Genomic DNA, 19,347 nt, shown 5'->3' on the forward strand with positions numbered 1-19,347 from the left:
TAGATCCAGAAACACATTTCACATGTGACAGAAATAAGTTTTTTTGCATCCTCTTTCTTGTAGATACAAGCAACAGCTTTTTAAAGATGCTCAAATCTAAGCTTGAGCCTGTGTAAGGCACAAAGCAAGCCCATTGTATTTACAGTAAAGGACCGCCAGTCTAGTCCATAAAGCTATGGATCCAATGTATGAATACATGTATTCCCAAGTGTGTAATATGGCCCCTGTGTGTGTAAGATGTGCTTGTGTCTCTTCTCCCACCCAGACGTAAGGGACAATTAGCAGTTAGAAGTTGCTCTGTCTGCCTGTAATACACTGCTGTTCCCAGAGATGTTGTGGCATGCCAGACGAAAGCAATGCCAGTGTTAGTTATCTGTGACTACAGTTTTTCTTCCTATAGGTTTAGACCTTTAGACACATATTAATTTATTATTACCTTTTCCTAGAAATTCCCCCAGCAAATTACTTAATATCTTCCTTCTTTCCCCATCCTTTTTAACTTCTTATTAACACCCTACCACAATTTTTTGTGTTACTTTCTAGTCGTACTGCTCCTTTTCATTGGATTTGGCCTCGACGACACTGAATTTTCTGTTTCTTGTTTCACTTTTTCTTCCTCATCTGGAATCATGGCAGACCAATGACATCTGAATCTGAGCTGCAGTTTTGAATCCCACCTGTCTGAACCTCAAATTTAGGCAAAATAATTTGCCTAATTTGCTTGCATGTTGTAGTAGGATTTTTTGGGAAGATCTTTTATCAAACAAACCACCAAAACCACGAGATGATTGTCTGTCATCCCAAGGCTAATTCAGAAATTGTGTTTTGTTTTGCATCTGTAAAATGCTCCCGAGGGAGCAATATCCAAAGACACTTTGGAAGGAACAGCTGATGCTGAATAAAGCCATTTGGTTTGGTCTTTCTTGTGGCAAGACTGGGCTGTCTCCAAGCTTGCTTCAAACAGTGGTAAAAACCCCTTTAGATGATAATCGTTCTTTTATTATTGATTTGTGTTGGCTAGCTTTGACATATTGAAAATCGTGACATCGTGTATCACACCCATAATTCCCCAGTAATTAAATTCATCAAGTTATTTCTTTCAGAAAGCTCTAATACTCACCTAAGCGTACAATACAGATGTGGAGTTGACCATGTACATTGCCCTGAACATTGTGTTCATCTTTGCAATTGCTGGTAATTCCTAAATGGGGATATATCAGATTTTTGTGAGAAGTCTGATAAAGAAATCATAAGTGAAATAGCTATGTTTATCTGCTATCCCATCTCAAGTGAAAAAAATAAAGTATTTTTCTTCTACTCTGTGAAGAGCAGCACAATGTTGCAATGTTTCAGACAAGTAGGAGTCCTTTTTAAGCTTTATATGTGTTACTGTTTTATTAAAACAGAATATAGTTAAGGCTTACACAAAAATGCATTAAGGAAACATGATGAAAGCGTTCATTTCCAGCCTCAGTCAGGAAATGTTCTCCTTTCTCAGATCAAATGCCATTGACATGGAGACAGAGAAACATAAATTATGGGGAAACTGCAGAATAAGAAGCTTAACATTAAAAAGCTTACTCAAATGCCAGAAGACAAAGAGAAAATACCCAAACCACCAACAGAATGATCAAGGTCCACAGCAGATAAATTTTTTAAAAATCATACTGTAGTCACTTTAAAGCAACTCAAATTATAAAGCAGTTGTGTACCAATGACTTCTCATGAAACAAATGAATTGTTAGCTCTTAAAGTTACTACTTATGATCTTAAAACCAACATTGCAGTTTTACTAAATACTTGAGCTTCCCCGGGCTGACATTGGACTGTGTATTCACATTTAATTGCAGTTCCATTAATACATGAAAAGCATGTGGATGCTTACTCACAATTTTATATCCATCTTACCTTCTCCAAAGTACAACTGCAAGAAGCACCTAACGGTAAGCCATAGTGAGTCAATACTGGATTCTCTGAAGGCAACTGCATCAGATGTGTTGGAGTGGGTGCAGACAATGCACAGCGGGTGTGATCTGATCAGGCAGGAGAAGGAGCACCATCTGGTTTTCCTGCTGTACGCCGCTGGTGCTTCTTGGTGCTGGCTCTCACTCAGATGTGTTCTGCACTGAAGTTAGTTCACCTCTGAATGTCCTGTAGCAGCAGAGGAAGCAGCTTCATTGACCTCCAAATGTGCTTCATATCATGGCATGTTCCCAGCGATGCCCTTGCTGCATTTGGGGAACCCAACAACAAGAGATCATGCCAGGAGAGGGGAGTGGACCTGCTTGGAAATTCTCCACCTTGACCTACAAGCTGTGTTCACTGAGAAGCAAAGAAGAGGCTGAGCTCCCTCAGTACTGGAGTACACAAAGAGAAGAGCTTCTCCTCTTCCACCAGCCTCCAACTCCCTCACCCATGCAAGAAGGACAATGAGGTGATAACGTGCCTGTGGAAGGCAAGGCCTCCCTGCTGTGTGGAAAAGAGAGCAGAGCAGTGACTGAGAGGCTCATTGTCACCTGTGCATATGAGCAGGCAGGTGTGCAAGGTGGGACACATCTGGATGGAGAAACTACTCACACCTGTGCCATTTGTGCTGTGCAGCGTGCACCTCTGGCATGCAGTCACGGGTGTTTCTCCTGGTGAAACCAGCAGCAGCACCACACAGCTTCTCCCACTGGCAGAGGACACTGCCTTACTTCAGGACTGGTCAAAGGCTCAGGGGTAAGGGCTCTGCCAGCTGCCCATCCAGCACAGAGTTCGCGTAGCTGAGGGGGACAGCGTTCCTGTTACTCTTTGAGCACTGAGGAACGGAATAAAGTTATCTTTCCCTAGTCTCTAGGGCAGAAGATGGGCTTGGAGCTATTGCTCCCTTTATCCTTGCAAATTCATGGGTTCTGTGGTAACAGAGGGGACCACTGAGATCACAGGGCACCAGTGAACATGACAGTCATAAAGACTTAGTTGGCAGCAATAGTTCTTTCTGTCCCGCCTCCTTTCCCACATGTGCTTTAAGTTTGGATTATCGCAGTCACAAGGGAGGTGGACAATGGGTGCAGAACAAAGAGCAGCAGCAGATGGCCTTGTTGTTTATCCAGCGTGCAGGTGATCAGCTGCTTAGAAAGATGCTAAGAATGGGGAGAGCAGAAAAGGAGAAAGGTAAGCCCAGGAAATGGTGCTTGAGCATAGGCTCTGTAGCGGTGGGGATGGGCTATGCGCGAGTAGCATCAGTAACTTCTGAGAAGGTGGTAGGTTTTTTGGGAGGCAGAACAAAATAAAAATAAAAAAAATATAAAATAAAATAGAATAAAATATAAATTAAAAAATTAAAAAGAAAAAAGAATGAAAAAAAGAGAAACTCACAGTAGTGAATACTTAGTTGAATAAACTAAAAATGACAGCTACAAGGATGGGTCCTTCACTGAGGAGGACTTTAGAGATAAAAGATAATCTATAGAGATAATAACAGCTTTGGAATGTCAGAGAGAAATACTGGAACTTCAGAGCTGTGATGAAAATATTTTTACTCTGGGACTGCTACAAGGGGCCAAGAGCAAATTGTCCACACTGCAGCTTGAAATGTATGTTCACAAAGCCTGGAAGGTGGCAGTCAAATAGAACTGCAGTTGAAAGGATACATCAGAGCAAAATCTTTATTAGAGCACACTGAATTAGAGCACAGTTATACAGTTACTGATATCTCTTTGGATTCTCAGTGCTGCAAGAAAATTGAAAAAAGTAAGTATGGACACAGCCAAACTAAAAATAAAAAAAAAAAGCACAGAGACAGCCGAGTACTCTTTTATGTGGGTAACTTGATAAGCAGTTGTAAGAAAAAGGCGGAATTTATGGTTAACCAAGGCACGGCACTAAAACTTTGTCAAAATTAAGAACCAAGGCATTTCTTAACTTCATACCAGATAGTTTTCTACCTCCTTAGACACAAAAACAGCTTAAAAAATATGATCCAGAGTAAAAATCAGGCAGTTATATACAACAAGATTTATAGTTTGTCTAAGTAGTGTAACACAGCTATTGAACTCACCCCTTCTCCAGGAAATTCAGAATGTGACAACAGCAGAAGAAATGCAGACAACAGTTTTCCTAGAAAAAAAATTTTGCAAAGGAAGGGGAAAAAAGTTGTGTAGAACACTAATCACTGTGTTAGGAAACCCTGGGTAGCCCCAAGGAAATAGTAAAGTGTTTTAGAAGAAAAGCAGCAATTAAGTATTTTGAGAAATGCAGAGCAGATGGGTAGATAAACAAGGAAGGTCCAGGGCTAGTGTACTGTCAGATCATAGTATGTTCAGACCGAAGTGCAATAGAGCGAGTATTTGATGTCAAACAATATGGACAAACAGGCATGGTACTGAACTCATTAAAATAATGTAAGACAAGATGTTGGTTTAGGATTGACACAATTGTAGCTCAATACTCCAGAAGTCCAAAAGCCAGGAAATATTGCTTATTTTTCAAGTCAGCAAATGCATTACTTGACTGGTCTTATATGTAAGATCAAGGAAAAAGCTCCAAAGACTGACAAATGAAATATCTATATTCTGTGTCTGAAATCACAGGAAGAATTTATTTGGGAAAAGAAAGTCTGTACAATACACAGATGTAAGTACTGTGTTCAAAACCAGAAAGAGTGGTAATATGAGTTTATATAGATTGTTTCCTTTATTATTAATACTTCCAAAATAGAAGGGAACAAAAGAAGCTATTTGTATGAGAAAGTATAATTAAAGGAGCTTGACATGTTGGTGATTGAAATAACAGAAAAAGGCAGTATGATTCAGTATATATATATATATATATATATATATATATATATTTATCTATAAGCTCCACATGATTCTCCAATCAGCTTTTTTCTTTCCCGCTCCTAATGCCAGTGCTAGGATGGAGAAGGAAATGGATGACACAGCATGAGTCCTCCACAGTCTCTCATTTCAACTGGAATTGAAACGGCTGATTGTGTCGCAGGACGCTGGTGCCATTTGTGGAATCAGGGGGCAGTTCTAAATATAAGCAACGTTAATGTGAAAAAAATTATAATGCTTTTATCCTCTTGGGATACTGAGAGCTCACAAACCAAGAAGGCTGTTGGGAGGGGAGATGATTTTAAGCAGAGTTGACTCGCGAGTAAGTAAAAGAGGAAAAAAATCATTTGTCTTTCTAAATTTGTTAAGTGGGAGTTGAAATAGGTGAAGTATATTGACTGTAAAGATCAGTACATGTTCTTGGTATTGCAATATTTGGAACTGTCATTTATGAAGCACATAGTCAGTTCCCCATATTACTGTACAGGGTCGAGAGGAGACACCTGAGAGAAAAAGCAGGAATGGAAAAAAGGGCTCACCTGGTGCTGCTTCGACAGAGACATGAAAGCCGTCAAGAACTACTGCCGGAAAGATTCACCCTGAACATCTGAGATGCTTAACATCCAGAGGAACCTATGGAGATGCTTTTTTGACCAAAGGGTTAAAATACAGGACAGTGACAAAGGATAAAACTGTCAAGAAGATTTAAGAGGCACTGTGTTAAAGTGGCTAAGAAACCAGGCAGGATCTGAAGAATGAGATGCTTAGCAACACCAGATGCTATAATAAGATGAGTATGTATCTGCAGTTTTAAAACTTACTTATTTATTTTTGTTTCTAATGCTAAAATAAATGACATTCTGATTCTAAGTCAACTCTTAACTCCATGGCTACTGTATGTGTAAAGGAAGGAAATAAAGAATCCTAAGCTTCATACCTGGAGAGACAGAGGAGTTACGGAGACACAGGTCCCAGCCTAAGAGATATTAATGAAATTTCCCTGAAAGCTATGCTAAGGCCCAAAACCCCTTAAAAGAGCTTTTGGAGGGACCGAAAGGGGAAGGAGCTACAGCTGGCCCAGTAACACAGCAGACTGTGAAGGAAACACCAAAACCTGTCCTAAGGACAACACTGAGGAGCAGTGGAAGCATTTCAAGGTTTGCACATTGATCAGACAGGTTGTGAACTTGGAACTTTGTAATGATATAAAAGTTACTTGGGTCAGTCAGCAAAGGTAACTTCAAAAGTCAAAATGACTATTAGTAGTGAATCATAAGCACTGATGGGTTTTACAACACAGGAATAAAAAACCATAAGGCTGAAGTTGAGTTGAAACACAGAACAGAAAAGAACAATTGATGGACATATTTTGTTGTGCAAAAATACTTGTGCTAGCAAATAAAGATTAGACTAGTAGGAGAAGCCAAAATAGTTAATACTACTCATTCCTGAGGACCCTATAAGCATTTAGAAATATAAATTCTTTTTTTACTGATATTTATTCATATTACAAAACCAACAGAGATACAATATAAAGTAGGCAGAGGGTAGTTTGAAACTTTGTGTCAATTATAGACTTGCTTGTCAATGTTTATCCCTATTAACTACGGAAACACTGAAGATGTCAGTGTCCTGGTTTCAGCTGGGATGGAGTTAATTATCTTCTCAGGAGCTGCTGCAGTGCTGTGTTTTGGCTTTGGTGTGAGACTGCTCAGTTCCTCAGGCCTTGCTAGCAAGGAGGCTGGAGGGGCACAAGGGGTTGGGAGGGGACACAGCCAGGACAGCTGACCCCAACTAGCCAGAGAGGGATTCCGTACCGTGGGACATCATGCCTGGTATATGTACCCGGGGGGCTGGCCGGGGCAGGCAGGGCATTCTCGGGCACTGGCTGGGCATCGGTCAGCAGGCGGTGAGCAGTTGTGCTGTGCACCGCATGTTCCTTTCCGCCTTTCCCTCCGGATGTTATTCTTTCCCTCCCCCTTTCCATTATAACTGTTATTGTCATCATTGTTATTGTTCTTACATTTTTATTCTATTTCAACTATTAAATTGTTCTTATCTCAACCCCTGAGTTTTACATTCCTTTCCAAGTCTCCTCCCCATCCTTCTGGGTGAGAGGGGAGTGAGCGGAGTGGCTTTATTACCAGCTGGGGTTAAACCATGATAGTCAGGCAAGTTTAGAATAAAACTGAAGCTTTATACAATTTCTAAATTAGTATTACAATTTAGCACTAATGTTAATGATGAAAAAGTGAGCTGGAACTCACTTAAAGAAGAGCTGTCTATTCAAAGGTGCAGATCTGAAGGGAAAACCACCTGCTAACATCAGAAGGAGTGCATGTCTTGATGCTCAGTCCTCTAGTAGGGGTAGCCTGCTTCTTCTCAGTTGTGAGAATGTCCTGCTGTGCTCCCCACCATTGGGGCACTACACAGTTTGGCATGCTGCATGTGGGTTATGAGATGCCGATGCTGCGACTTTGCACTGACCTGCGACTCTGATTTTCCTTCCCTTTAGTCCCAAGAGTTGCATTAGACCTTCCCGCACATGTTGTTAGCGGAACCATGTCAGCCATGAGCACCAGTGATAAACAACTAGCTATTAAACACTAGCAGAAGGCTAGAAATACGGTTAAAATATTAGAGACAAAGATGTACATGAAAGGAAGGGAAATCAGTCTCCAGTAAATCGACTCAGGTTCTCATAACGGTGCACCCTATAAGCTTCATGGTATTTTGCTAATGTATAAAGGGGGTTATCTCACCTCAGGAGAACATTTTGAAGCTTGCACTACCCTAGATTAATGGCTGAATCTGTATTGTCGTTGCTACAAAAAAAAAAAAAACAACCAAAACCAAAACCCAATAGCTCGTTAAAAATACTCAAAAGTGCACCAAGACGATGAAGCATTTTGCAGAACTAAGTTGTGATTGGCTTTGTGAGATGCTATGTTTTGTCAAATTAGAAGAGCCATATGTGGTAGGAGCATAATTATCTGTACAAAATCCAAGAAGAAATGTACTCATTACTGTGTACTTGTGCGTGAAGACAGGACTTCTAGTACCTATAGGCTGCCTGAAGCTTAAAATTGTATGACATGGTTCAATACTTCTAAAATGTCAAGGCTCTTAGCTAGTCTGGCCACAATGCTCTACACTGGATTTGTGTCTTGTGCTGAATCCCTATTTGAAAGTTTCAGATAAAAATACTTTAGCCATGGACAAGAAGAGTTAAAGAACTTGTGGTTCTCTGCATAACACGAAACTTCTTACAAGTCGGGCAGAAATTGCCTGAGATACCACTTACCATGCCAAGAGCTAAAATTCATCACTGTGTTGCCTATGTCCCGTTGTCACTGCAGGTGAAAACCCAAGCAAAAAACAACATTCAAGGCTGTACTTAAAAACTGCATTATAGACATGAACTGTGACATTTGATACATAACTCAGATGAAAAAAAGGACACAGAAATTCATACTAGTTCAGACTGAAGAGACATTGAGAAAGAGTAAGACAAAATGACAGCAGTGAACATGTGCAAGTGATGTTCAAATGTGGTTTCAGGGTGAGAAGACCAAAATCATGTTCTGCTTTTGAGCCCAAGGCCATCTTCCAACAAATACTGCCTCTGTAGTTGCCTGGTATGCATTTCAAACTGTTACTATCTTTGCTGTATTTTAGATTCTGGATCATGGGAGATGGGAGAGTGCTTGAAGAGGAAGACATAACTGAAAAAACGAAGTATATTTCCAAACATAAATATGTATAGATAATGGACTAAATATCAGAAGCTACAAAGTAAACTTCCCCACCCACACCCCTCCCACCCCCAAGAAATAACCAAAACCAAAGAGATATTTTATTTGATGCAAATTACTGTGGAGAAATCTGGGGCCTTGGGTTAGTCTGAAAGGGTGTGAGAAACTAGTTTTTTTTTAAAGCAGAGTGCTTAGCATTGAGTGATACATTTGTTTTATCAGCTTAAATTAAACTAATTAGAGAAATGACATATATAGATAGATCAGATACAGTTCTGAGGAGAATGATAGTTGCTTTCCACAGAAAATGTTCTTCCTTTTTGACATGTATAATTGATATGTTGGAAATAAAAACACATTCTCTACTATGGATCTCCTTGGTTTCATGTTTGAAGCACCAATATTTTTTTTTTTGGTTTTATGTTCTGTTTTGTTTTAGCTTATGAAATGTGTAAGTAAATGTTTTCAGATACCATATTTTTTATTTCTAAGGCCAATAAAGGCTTGTTCGTACATTTTGCAAAGTCACTCCCACCTGTACAGGTGTAACATCTATATCTTTGTTAAATGTTGAGATTTCCATTTGAATGTTGCTTGAAGTGTTGCTGTGATCTTTCTGCCAGGTTCAGCTTCAACTTTAATAAACGATTACAGCTCGGAGAATTCAATGTGCAGAATGACTCATTTTATTATAAAACTGTTTATGGTGAATTGATTTGAATTAATTCTAGAATAATCCTACTCTGCCTGTTACAGTGCAGCCATACATTGCCTTTTGGCCCCAGATCTGTTTCGCCCTGAGGACAATGAGTGTTTCTGCAACTAAACAGCCTAAGCTACCCTGACCTTTCTCTTGTATAAGCAAATCTACTTTCTGGTCAGATAAAATGGACATAAATTAGATGGATTTGGAAATGATGATGTAATGACATGATTTTAATGTAAAGGAAAGCTTATGCTGCCTTTTGTGGAAAAAGAATCTGGAGGCCTGCCAGTAGGTTATTTGGGACCACTCAATGCAGGGGTCGTAAAAATGCAGCACAAGCCAGACTGAAAACACTGGTCTGCAGCACTGCATCTTGTGCATGCTCGTCCCAGACGATGAACTTCCACGCAGCATCACAACTTAGGAGATTAGTTGCTGTAGTGAATACATCTATACAAATAACAAAATTAGGGTCTTTTTTTCATAGGGAAGTGTGATCACTGTTGAAAACAAATGTCTAAAGATACAAAAGTAGTTCAGTATGTTGTCAAATAAGCAGTTCTTCCGAATGCAACATTGCATTCTTCCTACACCTATTGGCTTTGTGGAAAGGATATTGACTTTCCATAACTTTAATAGAAATTACTCTTTAACTGAAAAGCTGCTTATTTTAGAGCCATTTCAACTGCAATGTGAAAATAAAAAAAGTAAAACACAAGGCAGATACTTACATTGAAATGTTTTTTTAGATTGCCCTTGTCACTCTCCCCAGTACTGATGAAGAACCAAATTCATCTTTTCTTTTAGTCTATTGGTTCCTGCTCATTGAGAAAATCCGCTATTTACAGGAAAGCAGACCTTTTAAAAAGCTTCCATTTCAGCACTTTTCTTCTTTGATTTAAAGATATCATCTCAGATATTGAGACACATGAGCTTCCTCCAGGCCTTGATCCATTTGAGCTTTGCTATCTGATGCTTTTGCTTATAGGTGGTTAGAAGCTGATTATTTGTATTCACTTCCAGGGATCAAAGTAGGCTGACTTCTCTGTGATGTTCTATCTTCAGGTTTTTGTTGAAGCTTTTTTTTTTTTTTTTTTTTTACTATGATTATGTTTGGCTTTTTTTGGTCCTGAAATGTCACTTATCTGACAGGGCTTCTCACAAATAATCTCCTGAGGTTCAAAGGTTATTTTGGCTATTTTCTCAAATATTGTAGATTGAATTCCCAAGGCCTTGGTGATTTGAAAGAATCCATTTTATCACAGGACTTTTAATCTGTATTCTTCTTGTTCTGTTCAGCAAAAGCTGTATTGTCAAATGCCTGGTTGCAAACTTTTTTGGGAAAGCTGAATCAGCATATGGGTGGCCAAACCCTCAATTATGTAAAGAAGCAACTTTTGAAATGAAACCCAGAAGTACATCGGGTAAAGGTGTATGCAAGAAAGATTCCTTCTGCTTCACTTTGTTTCATGAATGTATAAACCTGCTCTGAAAGTATCTTGCTGCTATCATTTTAATTGAAAAAGAAAGCTGAGATAGTGTTATGCATCCAAAAATGCAGCAATGGGGCCAGTAGTACGGCGTGCCATGATGAGAAAAATGTCTAATTATTTGTAAGTATCTTTTTTCGTTTTTTAGAAAAAACTGTGAGTGTGACAGAGGAGCTGGGTGTTGTGTCCCCCCCGCCCCCCCGCCTGGAGGCACGTGCCTGACCGGGCCACTCATTCTGCATCCACAGCTGCCAAAGGGCAGGTTTGGGTGCTCCCTGCAGCCCTGGCTGTCGGTGCGCGGCCAAGCCCGGCCGCACCTTCCTTCCACAAGGTCACCCAGGGCCGAGCGAAAAAAAAAAGAAAAAAAAAAAAAAGAAAAAAAAAAGGGGGGGGGAAATAAAGAAGGGGGAAAAAAGAAAGGGAAAAAAGAGAAGGGGAAAAAAAAGATGGGGGGGGGGGGGGGGGGGTGGGAATGGGGGCACGATAAGCCCCCTCTCGGTGTGCCCTCGCAGTGCCGCACGCATATAAGGGCGCGCCGGGCAGCCACCCCGCGCCCCTCCGCGAACTTTTCCGCCGGGCTCCGCGCCCCACGCAGCCCAGCCCCGCGCCGCCCGCCCCCGCCGCGGCCACCGCCCGCCGCCCACGGGGGGGCTCCCGGCGGCGAACTTTCCGCCCGGGGGAGTTCGTCCTTCCCCGCACTCCCGCGGCGCGGCGGAGCCCCGGGCTGCCTGGGCCGTGCCGCGCCGAGCGGGGGGCGGCGCGGCGGAGCCCCGCGCTCGTCCCCGGCGGCGGGCGCCGCTCCGGCCCGCCCCGCACGGGACTGCAGGCGCCGGGCTCCGGCGGGCTCTGCTGCTGTTGCTCCCGCAGCCGCCGCCGCCGCCGCAGCAGGAGGAGGATGGAGCCGGGCAAGGAGCCCCGGGCGGCCGCGGGGGAGAAGCCCGGCGAGCCCGAGCCGGCCGTGTCCTTCCAGGCCCGGCTGTGGAAGAACCTGCAGCTGGGGGGCAAGGGCCGGAGCGGCGGCGGGCGGGCGGCAGCCGAGCGCCGCACTGCGGAGCCCCCCGCCCCGCCGGCACCGGCCGGCAGCAAGGGGGACCTGCCGCCCGGCGCGAAGTGGAGCGGCTTCAAGCGGCGGCGGCAAGTGCTGGACCGTGTCTTCTCGTCCTCCCAGCCCAACCTCTGCTGCTCGGCCGCCGAGCCGCTGGAGCCGGCCGGCGAGCCCGGCTCCGCCCTGCGCCGCCTGCGGGAGCACCTGCTGCCCCAGGGCAAGGGGCCGCCGGCCCATGAGGGGCCCAAGGGCGGCAAGGAGGGCCGCCGGCCCGGGGCGCACCTGTCCCACCAGAAGAGCTCCTCGCTGCCCAGCACCGCCTGCCTGGAGCAGCTGCTGCAGGGCTCGCCCACGGCCGGCAGGAGGAAGGAGCCGCGGGCGGAGGACGGCGACGGCGGCGCGGTGAGTGCCGGCCGCCCCCCGCGGAGCCGCGCTAGCGGGCAGCGCCGGCGGCCCGGGCGGGCGGGGGGCGGCCGCCGGGGACGGGCGGCGGGGGGTGGCCGGCGCGGGCTCTGCCCCTTCTTGGGGCCCGCCGCCCTCGGGGGGGACGGCCCCGGGGCCGCCCTGCGGCAGCGCCCCGGTCCCCGCCCGCGGCTGGGCTGGTGGGACCGGCAGCGTGGCGGAGCTGCGGGCCGCCGGCGCTCCGTAGCGGGAGCGGCCTCACCCGGCCCGCCTTGCTCCAGCCGCCCGCAGGAGCCGTCCCGCAGGCGGCACCCGGCGTTCCGTGCCCGCAGCGCTGCTGCCCCGGCGGCCACCGAGAGCCCCGCGCTGTTGGTCGCTGTCCTTGACGCGTCCAGCACCGGCTTCGGCTCAGGTCGCCTCTGCTTTTTTTTCCCCGTGCCTGGTTATCCACATGGGGATTATTGAACTCCTGCGCGGCACCCGAACGACGGGCACTGGCTCAAACGCGGGCCGAGGGCGGGTGGTTAGGAGCCGGGGGTACCGGGCCGCACCGGTGGTGAGGCCGCACTGGCGGGGAGCTGAGCCGTGGGGAGCTGAGCCACCTAATACATGTCCTGCTAGAAAAGCGCGAAACATGCGAGTCATTCTGAAGTTTGGGTAATCCTAAGAAGGCCTCCGGTTCCCACAGGAACGGTTGGCCAGTGTGCGTTATTGTATATTGTCCTCTGTCATAGTTAGGGTGAAGTAACTGAAGTAAAGGCACGCTTCGGGGGCGTTTTGTGTCAAAAAGAAGCTTCAGGAATGTATTCGGTCTTTGTCAGGGCTACAGACGCTGGGGCCGCGAGAGCGGTGGTGCTGCTGGTGTCCTGTCCGGCCAGCGGGACCTTCGTCTCTGCAGAGGCCAGCCCCGGTGGCACCAGTGTGGCCCCGTGCCTGGCTGCGTGTGGGCCCTGGCAGGGCCCTGTGCCTGGCTGCTTATGGGCCCCGGTGGCACCGGCAGGGCCCCGTTCCTGGCTGCGTGTCGTTGACCTGTGGGGCTGCGCTGGGAAGGGCACCCACTGGACTGGGAGCTGTTGTGGCTGCTCCTTGCTTGTCGGTGTTTTAGGCCATTGCGCCCTGAAGTGGGATTCTTTTGATCGGTGTTTATGAAGTGAGTATTTCCGTTCAGTGGTCATCTCCTTTCTCCACCCACCCTTGGCTTACAAAAATGCATCACACGCTTTAAGTATTACTGTTCAGGACTACAGGAAAGACTGCTGCATCTAGCAATTAATAATAATGAAGTGTAGGGTGTGGGTTTTTTCAGTGCTGTTTTGCTGTTGGGTTGAGTAAGGAAATAGCATGTTTATTTGCAAAACACGTCAATTGTTATTTAGCTGTGAGGGCATTACTCTTCTTTTGAACAAGGTACAGTCATAACATTTGGAAAGAATACTGCTAATCAAAACAAAGTGGTACCCAAGCTTTTTAACACTTGTCTTTAATTAGCAGGATTATGGCCAATTCCTCCAAGCAGTTTCTGGTATTAACTTGGGCTATGCCTGTATAGCAAACCTGCTGGCTTGATACCAAATAAAGCTTGTTATGTCCCTTCCGTGTTGGTGGAGTTTTCAGAGCTGCCGATCAGGGTTGTTACAGAGGGATGATTTGAAACAGCAATTCTTCTGTACTCAGTACATCCTCTGCTCATCTCATTTGTAGAGATATAATTTCACTCAGATTATTAAACCTGATTTAATTCTCCAGCTCCATTGAGCTTATAGGCCAGTTGAGGAAATGAGACTCAGACTACAAAGTGCTGGGCGGGGGGCGTCTCCAGTGGTGTGTGGTACTCTTCAGTGGTCTGTCACACAGACCCCGTGTGCAGCTGGAGTTTCCAGTTTGGTGTATTTCAGGAGTCAAGCCTTGCACGCTTACATGCTGCACCCCCAGGGCAGTAAGGTCCCTGCCTAACTTCAGTCATGGCATTTACACTCCTCTGAGGATTTGGGATTAGGATCTGGTAACGTGAGTTTGGAATAATTTATGTTTTTCAAATCCCAAGTTTTACTTACAGCAGCACAGACTTTCAGAGGTGTCTGGAATTTTATTGCCCAGCAGCCTTATGTGTCCAAAGATTAAAAAAATAAAAAATTCCAGTAACTAATAGAATCTTTAAAATGAGATTAAATCACCTAAAAGTAAAGCAATACTAGAATTACAACTTGCTTTAAAATGTATTTAAAATTTGATTAAAGTACAGAGGCAAGCAAATTCTCTTTTGGATAAGACTGTTGAATTTTTTTTGCAGATCTGTACACAAAAAGACCTACCAGATATTTTAAGGGAGATGGTGGGGGAAAATAAAATCCAACCAGAAGTCCTATTTCTTGTGCTTTTAAGATGAAATGATAACAGTGGTAATCAGTGAAAAGGAGCACAAGTTAGCATGGTGGATGGGAAGACTTAGAATGTAAGTTGCTGTACTCTGTGTGGATTTAATCTTGGAATGTACTTTTTGGCGTAGTCAGAGCATTTTAAAATAATTTGAACTAATTAAAATGTGGTATAGTGATGCTGCATTGGATGTGGACAGTCTCGCAGAGGCTTGGTTTTCTCAGCCTTGAATAAAGCTTCTGTTGCAAGGAACGAGATTAGTATCCCGGTTTGAGTAAAGGTGCACACGTAAGAGCGGAGTCTTACACAAAGAGTAACCATTACGTTTGAGCACAAAATACTGTTCTAGTTCTCCATTGAAGACTGAATACTTCTGAAAGCTGTCCTCGAGTAGTTTTGGAGAGAGTGAAGGGCATCATAACTACCGTGTCTGTTGGCAGGAAACTTAGGTTCCTTTTACAGGGAAGCCAAAGTGTAAATATGACTTAATAGCACAAAGAACTACACATGTACAGAATTACACATCATCCTTCTTTCAGCTTCCAAAGGCTATATGGCAGGTTTATTTGGCCAGACCTTTCCTGCATGGCATGGCATCTTGTCACCATGGCTTTCCTGGGCATAGCATCCGGTCACCTTCATACAGCTGAGAGCTGCAGGACATGTGCTGCACTCTTGAGGGAGCAAGCCGAGGGTCATGGAAGCTTCTTGGAGTGTTCCATGGGCTGGAGATGTCAGCAGCCCTCCAGGGATTCTGCTGCTGTTCATTCCAGTGGCTGAGTGAGCTGCTGTTGCCCCAAGGCAGTGTGGCAAGTTTTTTTTTCCATTTGCCCCTTATAATTTGCGTCTCCTTGCCAGCAGGAGCTTGGATTTATTCAGCAGTGCTTGTGCCAGCATGGCCTTTCTCCTGGGTGTGAGATGCAGCTTTGCATGGAAAGCTTTACTCTACTTGTGCTTTGTCATAGTTGTGTAGTGAAAACCAGGAGGGTGGAAATACCGTTGTTTCTTAAGATATGCCATGAAAAAGAACCTACAAGTGTTTTATCATATTCATTGGAGAACATGGGGGTGGGCCTGTGTCATCTTGAATCAACAGTGGACATGAAGAGCACTTTAGGGAGAGGGCTTCTGGCTGAGGGGGTGTCTTGGCTGCCACAGTGAGAACTGTTGTGGGCCCATTGCCCTGGTGGAGTTTGTTGCGATATAATGATTTGGTAGCAATGAAATTTGTGACTTTTTTGAGTATGTCCGGGCTGATCCATTAAAGTGGAAGACTGAACAGGTTCTCAACCACTTCCCTCCCTCCCTGTCTCCAGTTTTGTGGTTATGTGGGAGGGCTCTGGGGTTATTGCAGGGGGAGGAGGAAGGGAAGGCTAGGGCTGCAGCTCAAGCTGCAGATACATAGCCATAGGAGGCGCAGCTTCGTACGTTTTGCAGCACAAGTGCTGTTTGCTTAATTAATAAACACCCTTCAGGCCTACCTTTGTGGGTCTTCATGGCCAGAGACTGCATAACGGTGGTCTAGGCTGTATAACACAGCATGATGCAAGAGAAAAACGAGATGACAAAAACTGGAGATAGGTATCCAGATATAGGGTCTCTCGCATTCTTTCAGTAATACATAGGTATGGCCCAATACAGTTGCTGTAAGAGTGACCTGTGTGGCTCTTGAGAGGGGTTTGCAGAAAAAGAGTCGTTTAGTGAGCTGGCTTCTATGAAGAGAGGTTGTGCTTTCAGGGCAGTGAGCATGACGTTGTACTGAGATGTCTGGGAAGGAGAAAGGTAAGAATAGTGATGAAATAGGAGCAGAGGCAGAGCTGTGAGGAGGCCTGAAGAGAGGTGAGGAGGAGTTTGCATTTGCTGTGGAGGGGGGGTACAGAGCCGATGAAAACCTGACTGGCATACCGTTCACATTTTTCTGCCTATACCAAAACAAATCTATATCTGGCTTAGAGCCACTGGAGTCAGTGAAGTTACACAAGGGAAAAATTTGGCATGTTTGTTCTAATTGGCATATGTCACAGGCCACATTTGAGTAATTGATCCAGCCAACAAAAGCAAAAGAACAAAATAAGGAGAGTAGAAAAGGCAGAAAATTGTCAGTGAAAAGCTTCACAGATAATGTTACCCAAGAGAATCTTAATTGCTGCTTCAGATTTCTAAAACTGGGAAAGGTGAAGGTGGTGAGGAAAACTGAACACATCTGACTGTCAAGGGTTACCTTTTCCTGAGGTAATGCCAATACAAAACAGGAAGAGTCAGAGAGAGCTAATTTGGGGCATGGTTTGAGGGCAGCAGTTCTGAGAATAAGAGGGCAAATTTTTAGAAAACGGAAGAAAGCTTGCTTTTGGGGCTCTGGCCGCTGACACGTAGGGAGAGATTTACTCGTCTACAAAAGTAGATGAGTAAATGTTTTGTCTGGGTCAGAAGAACCTGAAGCTTGATAATGGAAATTACACAGAAGTAGAAATAGCAAGCAGGAGTAAAAAGTTGTTGCTAATACTTGTTTCTTTTTAAGAAAGCTGTTGCAGTCTCTCAAGGCTGTTTGTTTCCTCAAGAGTTAGACATCTGATTTTATCAAGGGATGTTTTGCATTGCCCTGTTTTGTCATTGTATTAATTTCTGATAAAAGGCTTATCTTTCTGCAGCTTGAGATGCATTAATCTTTCTTATGCTCTGTCAACCTCTGACCAGTCTGTCAACTCACACAGTGTGTGTATATTACTGACATGAAAATCAAGAGATGGCATAACAGAATTGTATTTAATTATATCTTGAATAACCTCTGCTTAATTAACTAAAGAATGTCTCCAGAGTTTTCTAAGTGAACTGCGTAATTTTTCAGAATTGGTCAGTTTGCATTTATACTTGTGTGAAATACTGAGGTATCTTAAGGTGAACTAGTAACACCAGTTGTTTTACTATTTGTGTGTGACCTCATTTAATCTCTAATTTATCTTTTCTTTTTCTTTACCTGCCTTTGCTGATATGTGAAGGTGTTCGTAGTAGTATAATTGTACTGAGAATGATAGATGGTTGGTCGATGGGAATTGCAACAGTTCTTGCGTTGAGGCACCACCAACAAAAAATTGCCTATTTTCTATGAAGTGAGTCTGCTGTGAAGTGGTTAACTTCCAGTGTTAAGATTCTAGCTGGATTTCAAGTGACTGTGTCAAAACTCTGTTACTTTGGTGTACTTAATGTGTGTATTTCATAACCTACTGAATTGCATCGAGCATTTTAAATGTGAAAAGACAAACACCTAAACATGGTTCTAGCATTAAACTTTTCTAGAAGAAATGCTGAAAAATGTTTCTTCCCTCTTATTGAAATGTTGGATGCAGAAAATTATTTGGCATATGAGTAAGACTTACCATCAGTTACCATATTGTGGGAAAGAGAAGTATGTTTTAGCTTTTTAAAAAATATGAACAGAACAGTTTTTAAGCTGCCTGTATGTCATTCAGCACTGAGCTCTATAGGTAGTTCTAATTTAACTGTTCTGTCCTGTGATGTGGTGCTAATATATTAATAGGCCCAAATGTCATCTTTTTTTTCCTCTTGGATGAATTGCCAGTCTTTGGCAAGACAACTGAGAACTCTGCATTGATCTGAAGACTGAACTTGGCTTTTCCTCTCTAATCTTACTATCCATCCTAGATCTCAGGTATTCTGAGTGCTATCTTCTAGAGAATTTTAGGAAGGTAACTATAATGTAAGCCCTGACACTGTTGAGATTAAAAAGAAATGCTTTTTCTTCTTCCATTGTAAAAGAAGGCATAAATCCCTCAAACCTTATCTGTGGTAGACTTAATTTATCAAAACTGCAAATTAGATCATCTTCAGTTCAGTATGGAGTTATGTAGCATTTGTGTTCTGCTTAGGGAAATAGCAGTGTATATTCCATGTATTTGTGTAATGGTGAGCTGATGACAAACCATAGCAAGCGCACAGAAAAATGATCCCTCTGGACTTGTAAGTATTGAAGTCTTGGGGGGTGGCTGATTCCATACCTTGCCTCCAAGCCAAAGGTTTCCTGTTTCAATTAGAGCTATGATAGACCTGCACTATCAAAAAACCTAGTTTTGAAAGTTTCAAACTCTGGGTGTGAGAAGTGGGACCTGGGGATAAAGCTATGGGATGTTTGTCAGTAAAGCTGCCCTGTTACATGTGCTTCATGTGAATGATATTTTGGCAAAGGGGAAGACTGTGTCTCAGCAAATCAAGTGATTGGTAAGAGTGGTAAGCAGCCTTCTGCTCCTTTGTACTCTGCTTGGATGTTGCCAATATGCTTTCCCATGTAGTCGTTTGACCAAATAAAAGTTATCACTTCAGGTAATTGACCAAATGAAAATTATAGTTTCAAATTCTTAAAAGTTCCGAAGTGCTTAATTCCTTCCTTACAGAGAAGGAATTAAGTATGTAAGTGACTGCGGGACAGTAAGTGTATATAAAAGCCCTAAAATAGATTCCTTTGCTTGTTCCAAACAGAACTATTAACAGTGAGTAACACAGAACAGTGCAATATAGGATACAATTTTTTTTGAAGGGTAGCATTTAACAGCATGCTGAAACATATGTAGCAAAGTAATGTTGAAAAGAGTCATTTTCTTGTTATTTTTTTGTATTTCCTTCCATATTTCTTTTTGTGGGCTATGGCTATGACTACAGGATAACAGTAAGGTAAACAGATCATTTTTGTCTCTGTACCAGTGCACCCAGCTCTGCCTTGTTTGTGCTTTTCTGTAGCTAG

General features: G+C 43.8%; 1 protein-coding gene across 1 annotated transcript in view; it reads left to right on the forward strand.

Annotated features, from left to right (window-relative positions):
* Positions 1-11,259: 11,259 nt before the first annotated feature.
* The window catches only part of MCTP1 (multiple C2 and transmembrane domain containing 1), a 277,984-nt gene continuing 269,896 nt past the window's right edge, over positions 11,260-19,347 (forward strand). The window contains exon 1 of the mRNA XM_080372351.1: positions 11,260-12,218. Coding sequence (XP_080228477.1) covers positions 11,667-12,218 — 552 coding nt within the window. The 5' untranslated portion in view covers positions 11,260-11,666. The remainder of the gene's footprint in view (positions 12,219-19,347) is intronic.

The sequence above is a fragment of the Falco punctatus genome (assembly GCF_963210335.1).
Source record: "Falco punctatus genome assembly, chromosome: Z".
Taxonomy (NCBI): domain Eukaryota; kingdom Metazoa; phylum Chordata; class Aves; order Falconiformes; family Falconidae; genus Falco; species Falco punctatus.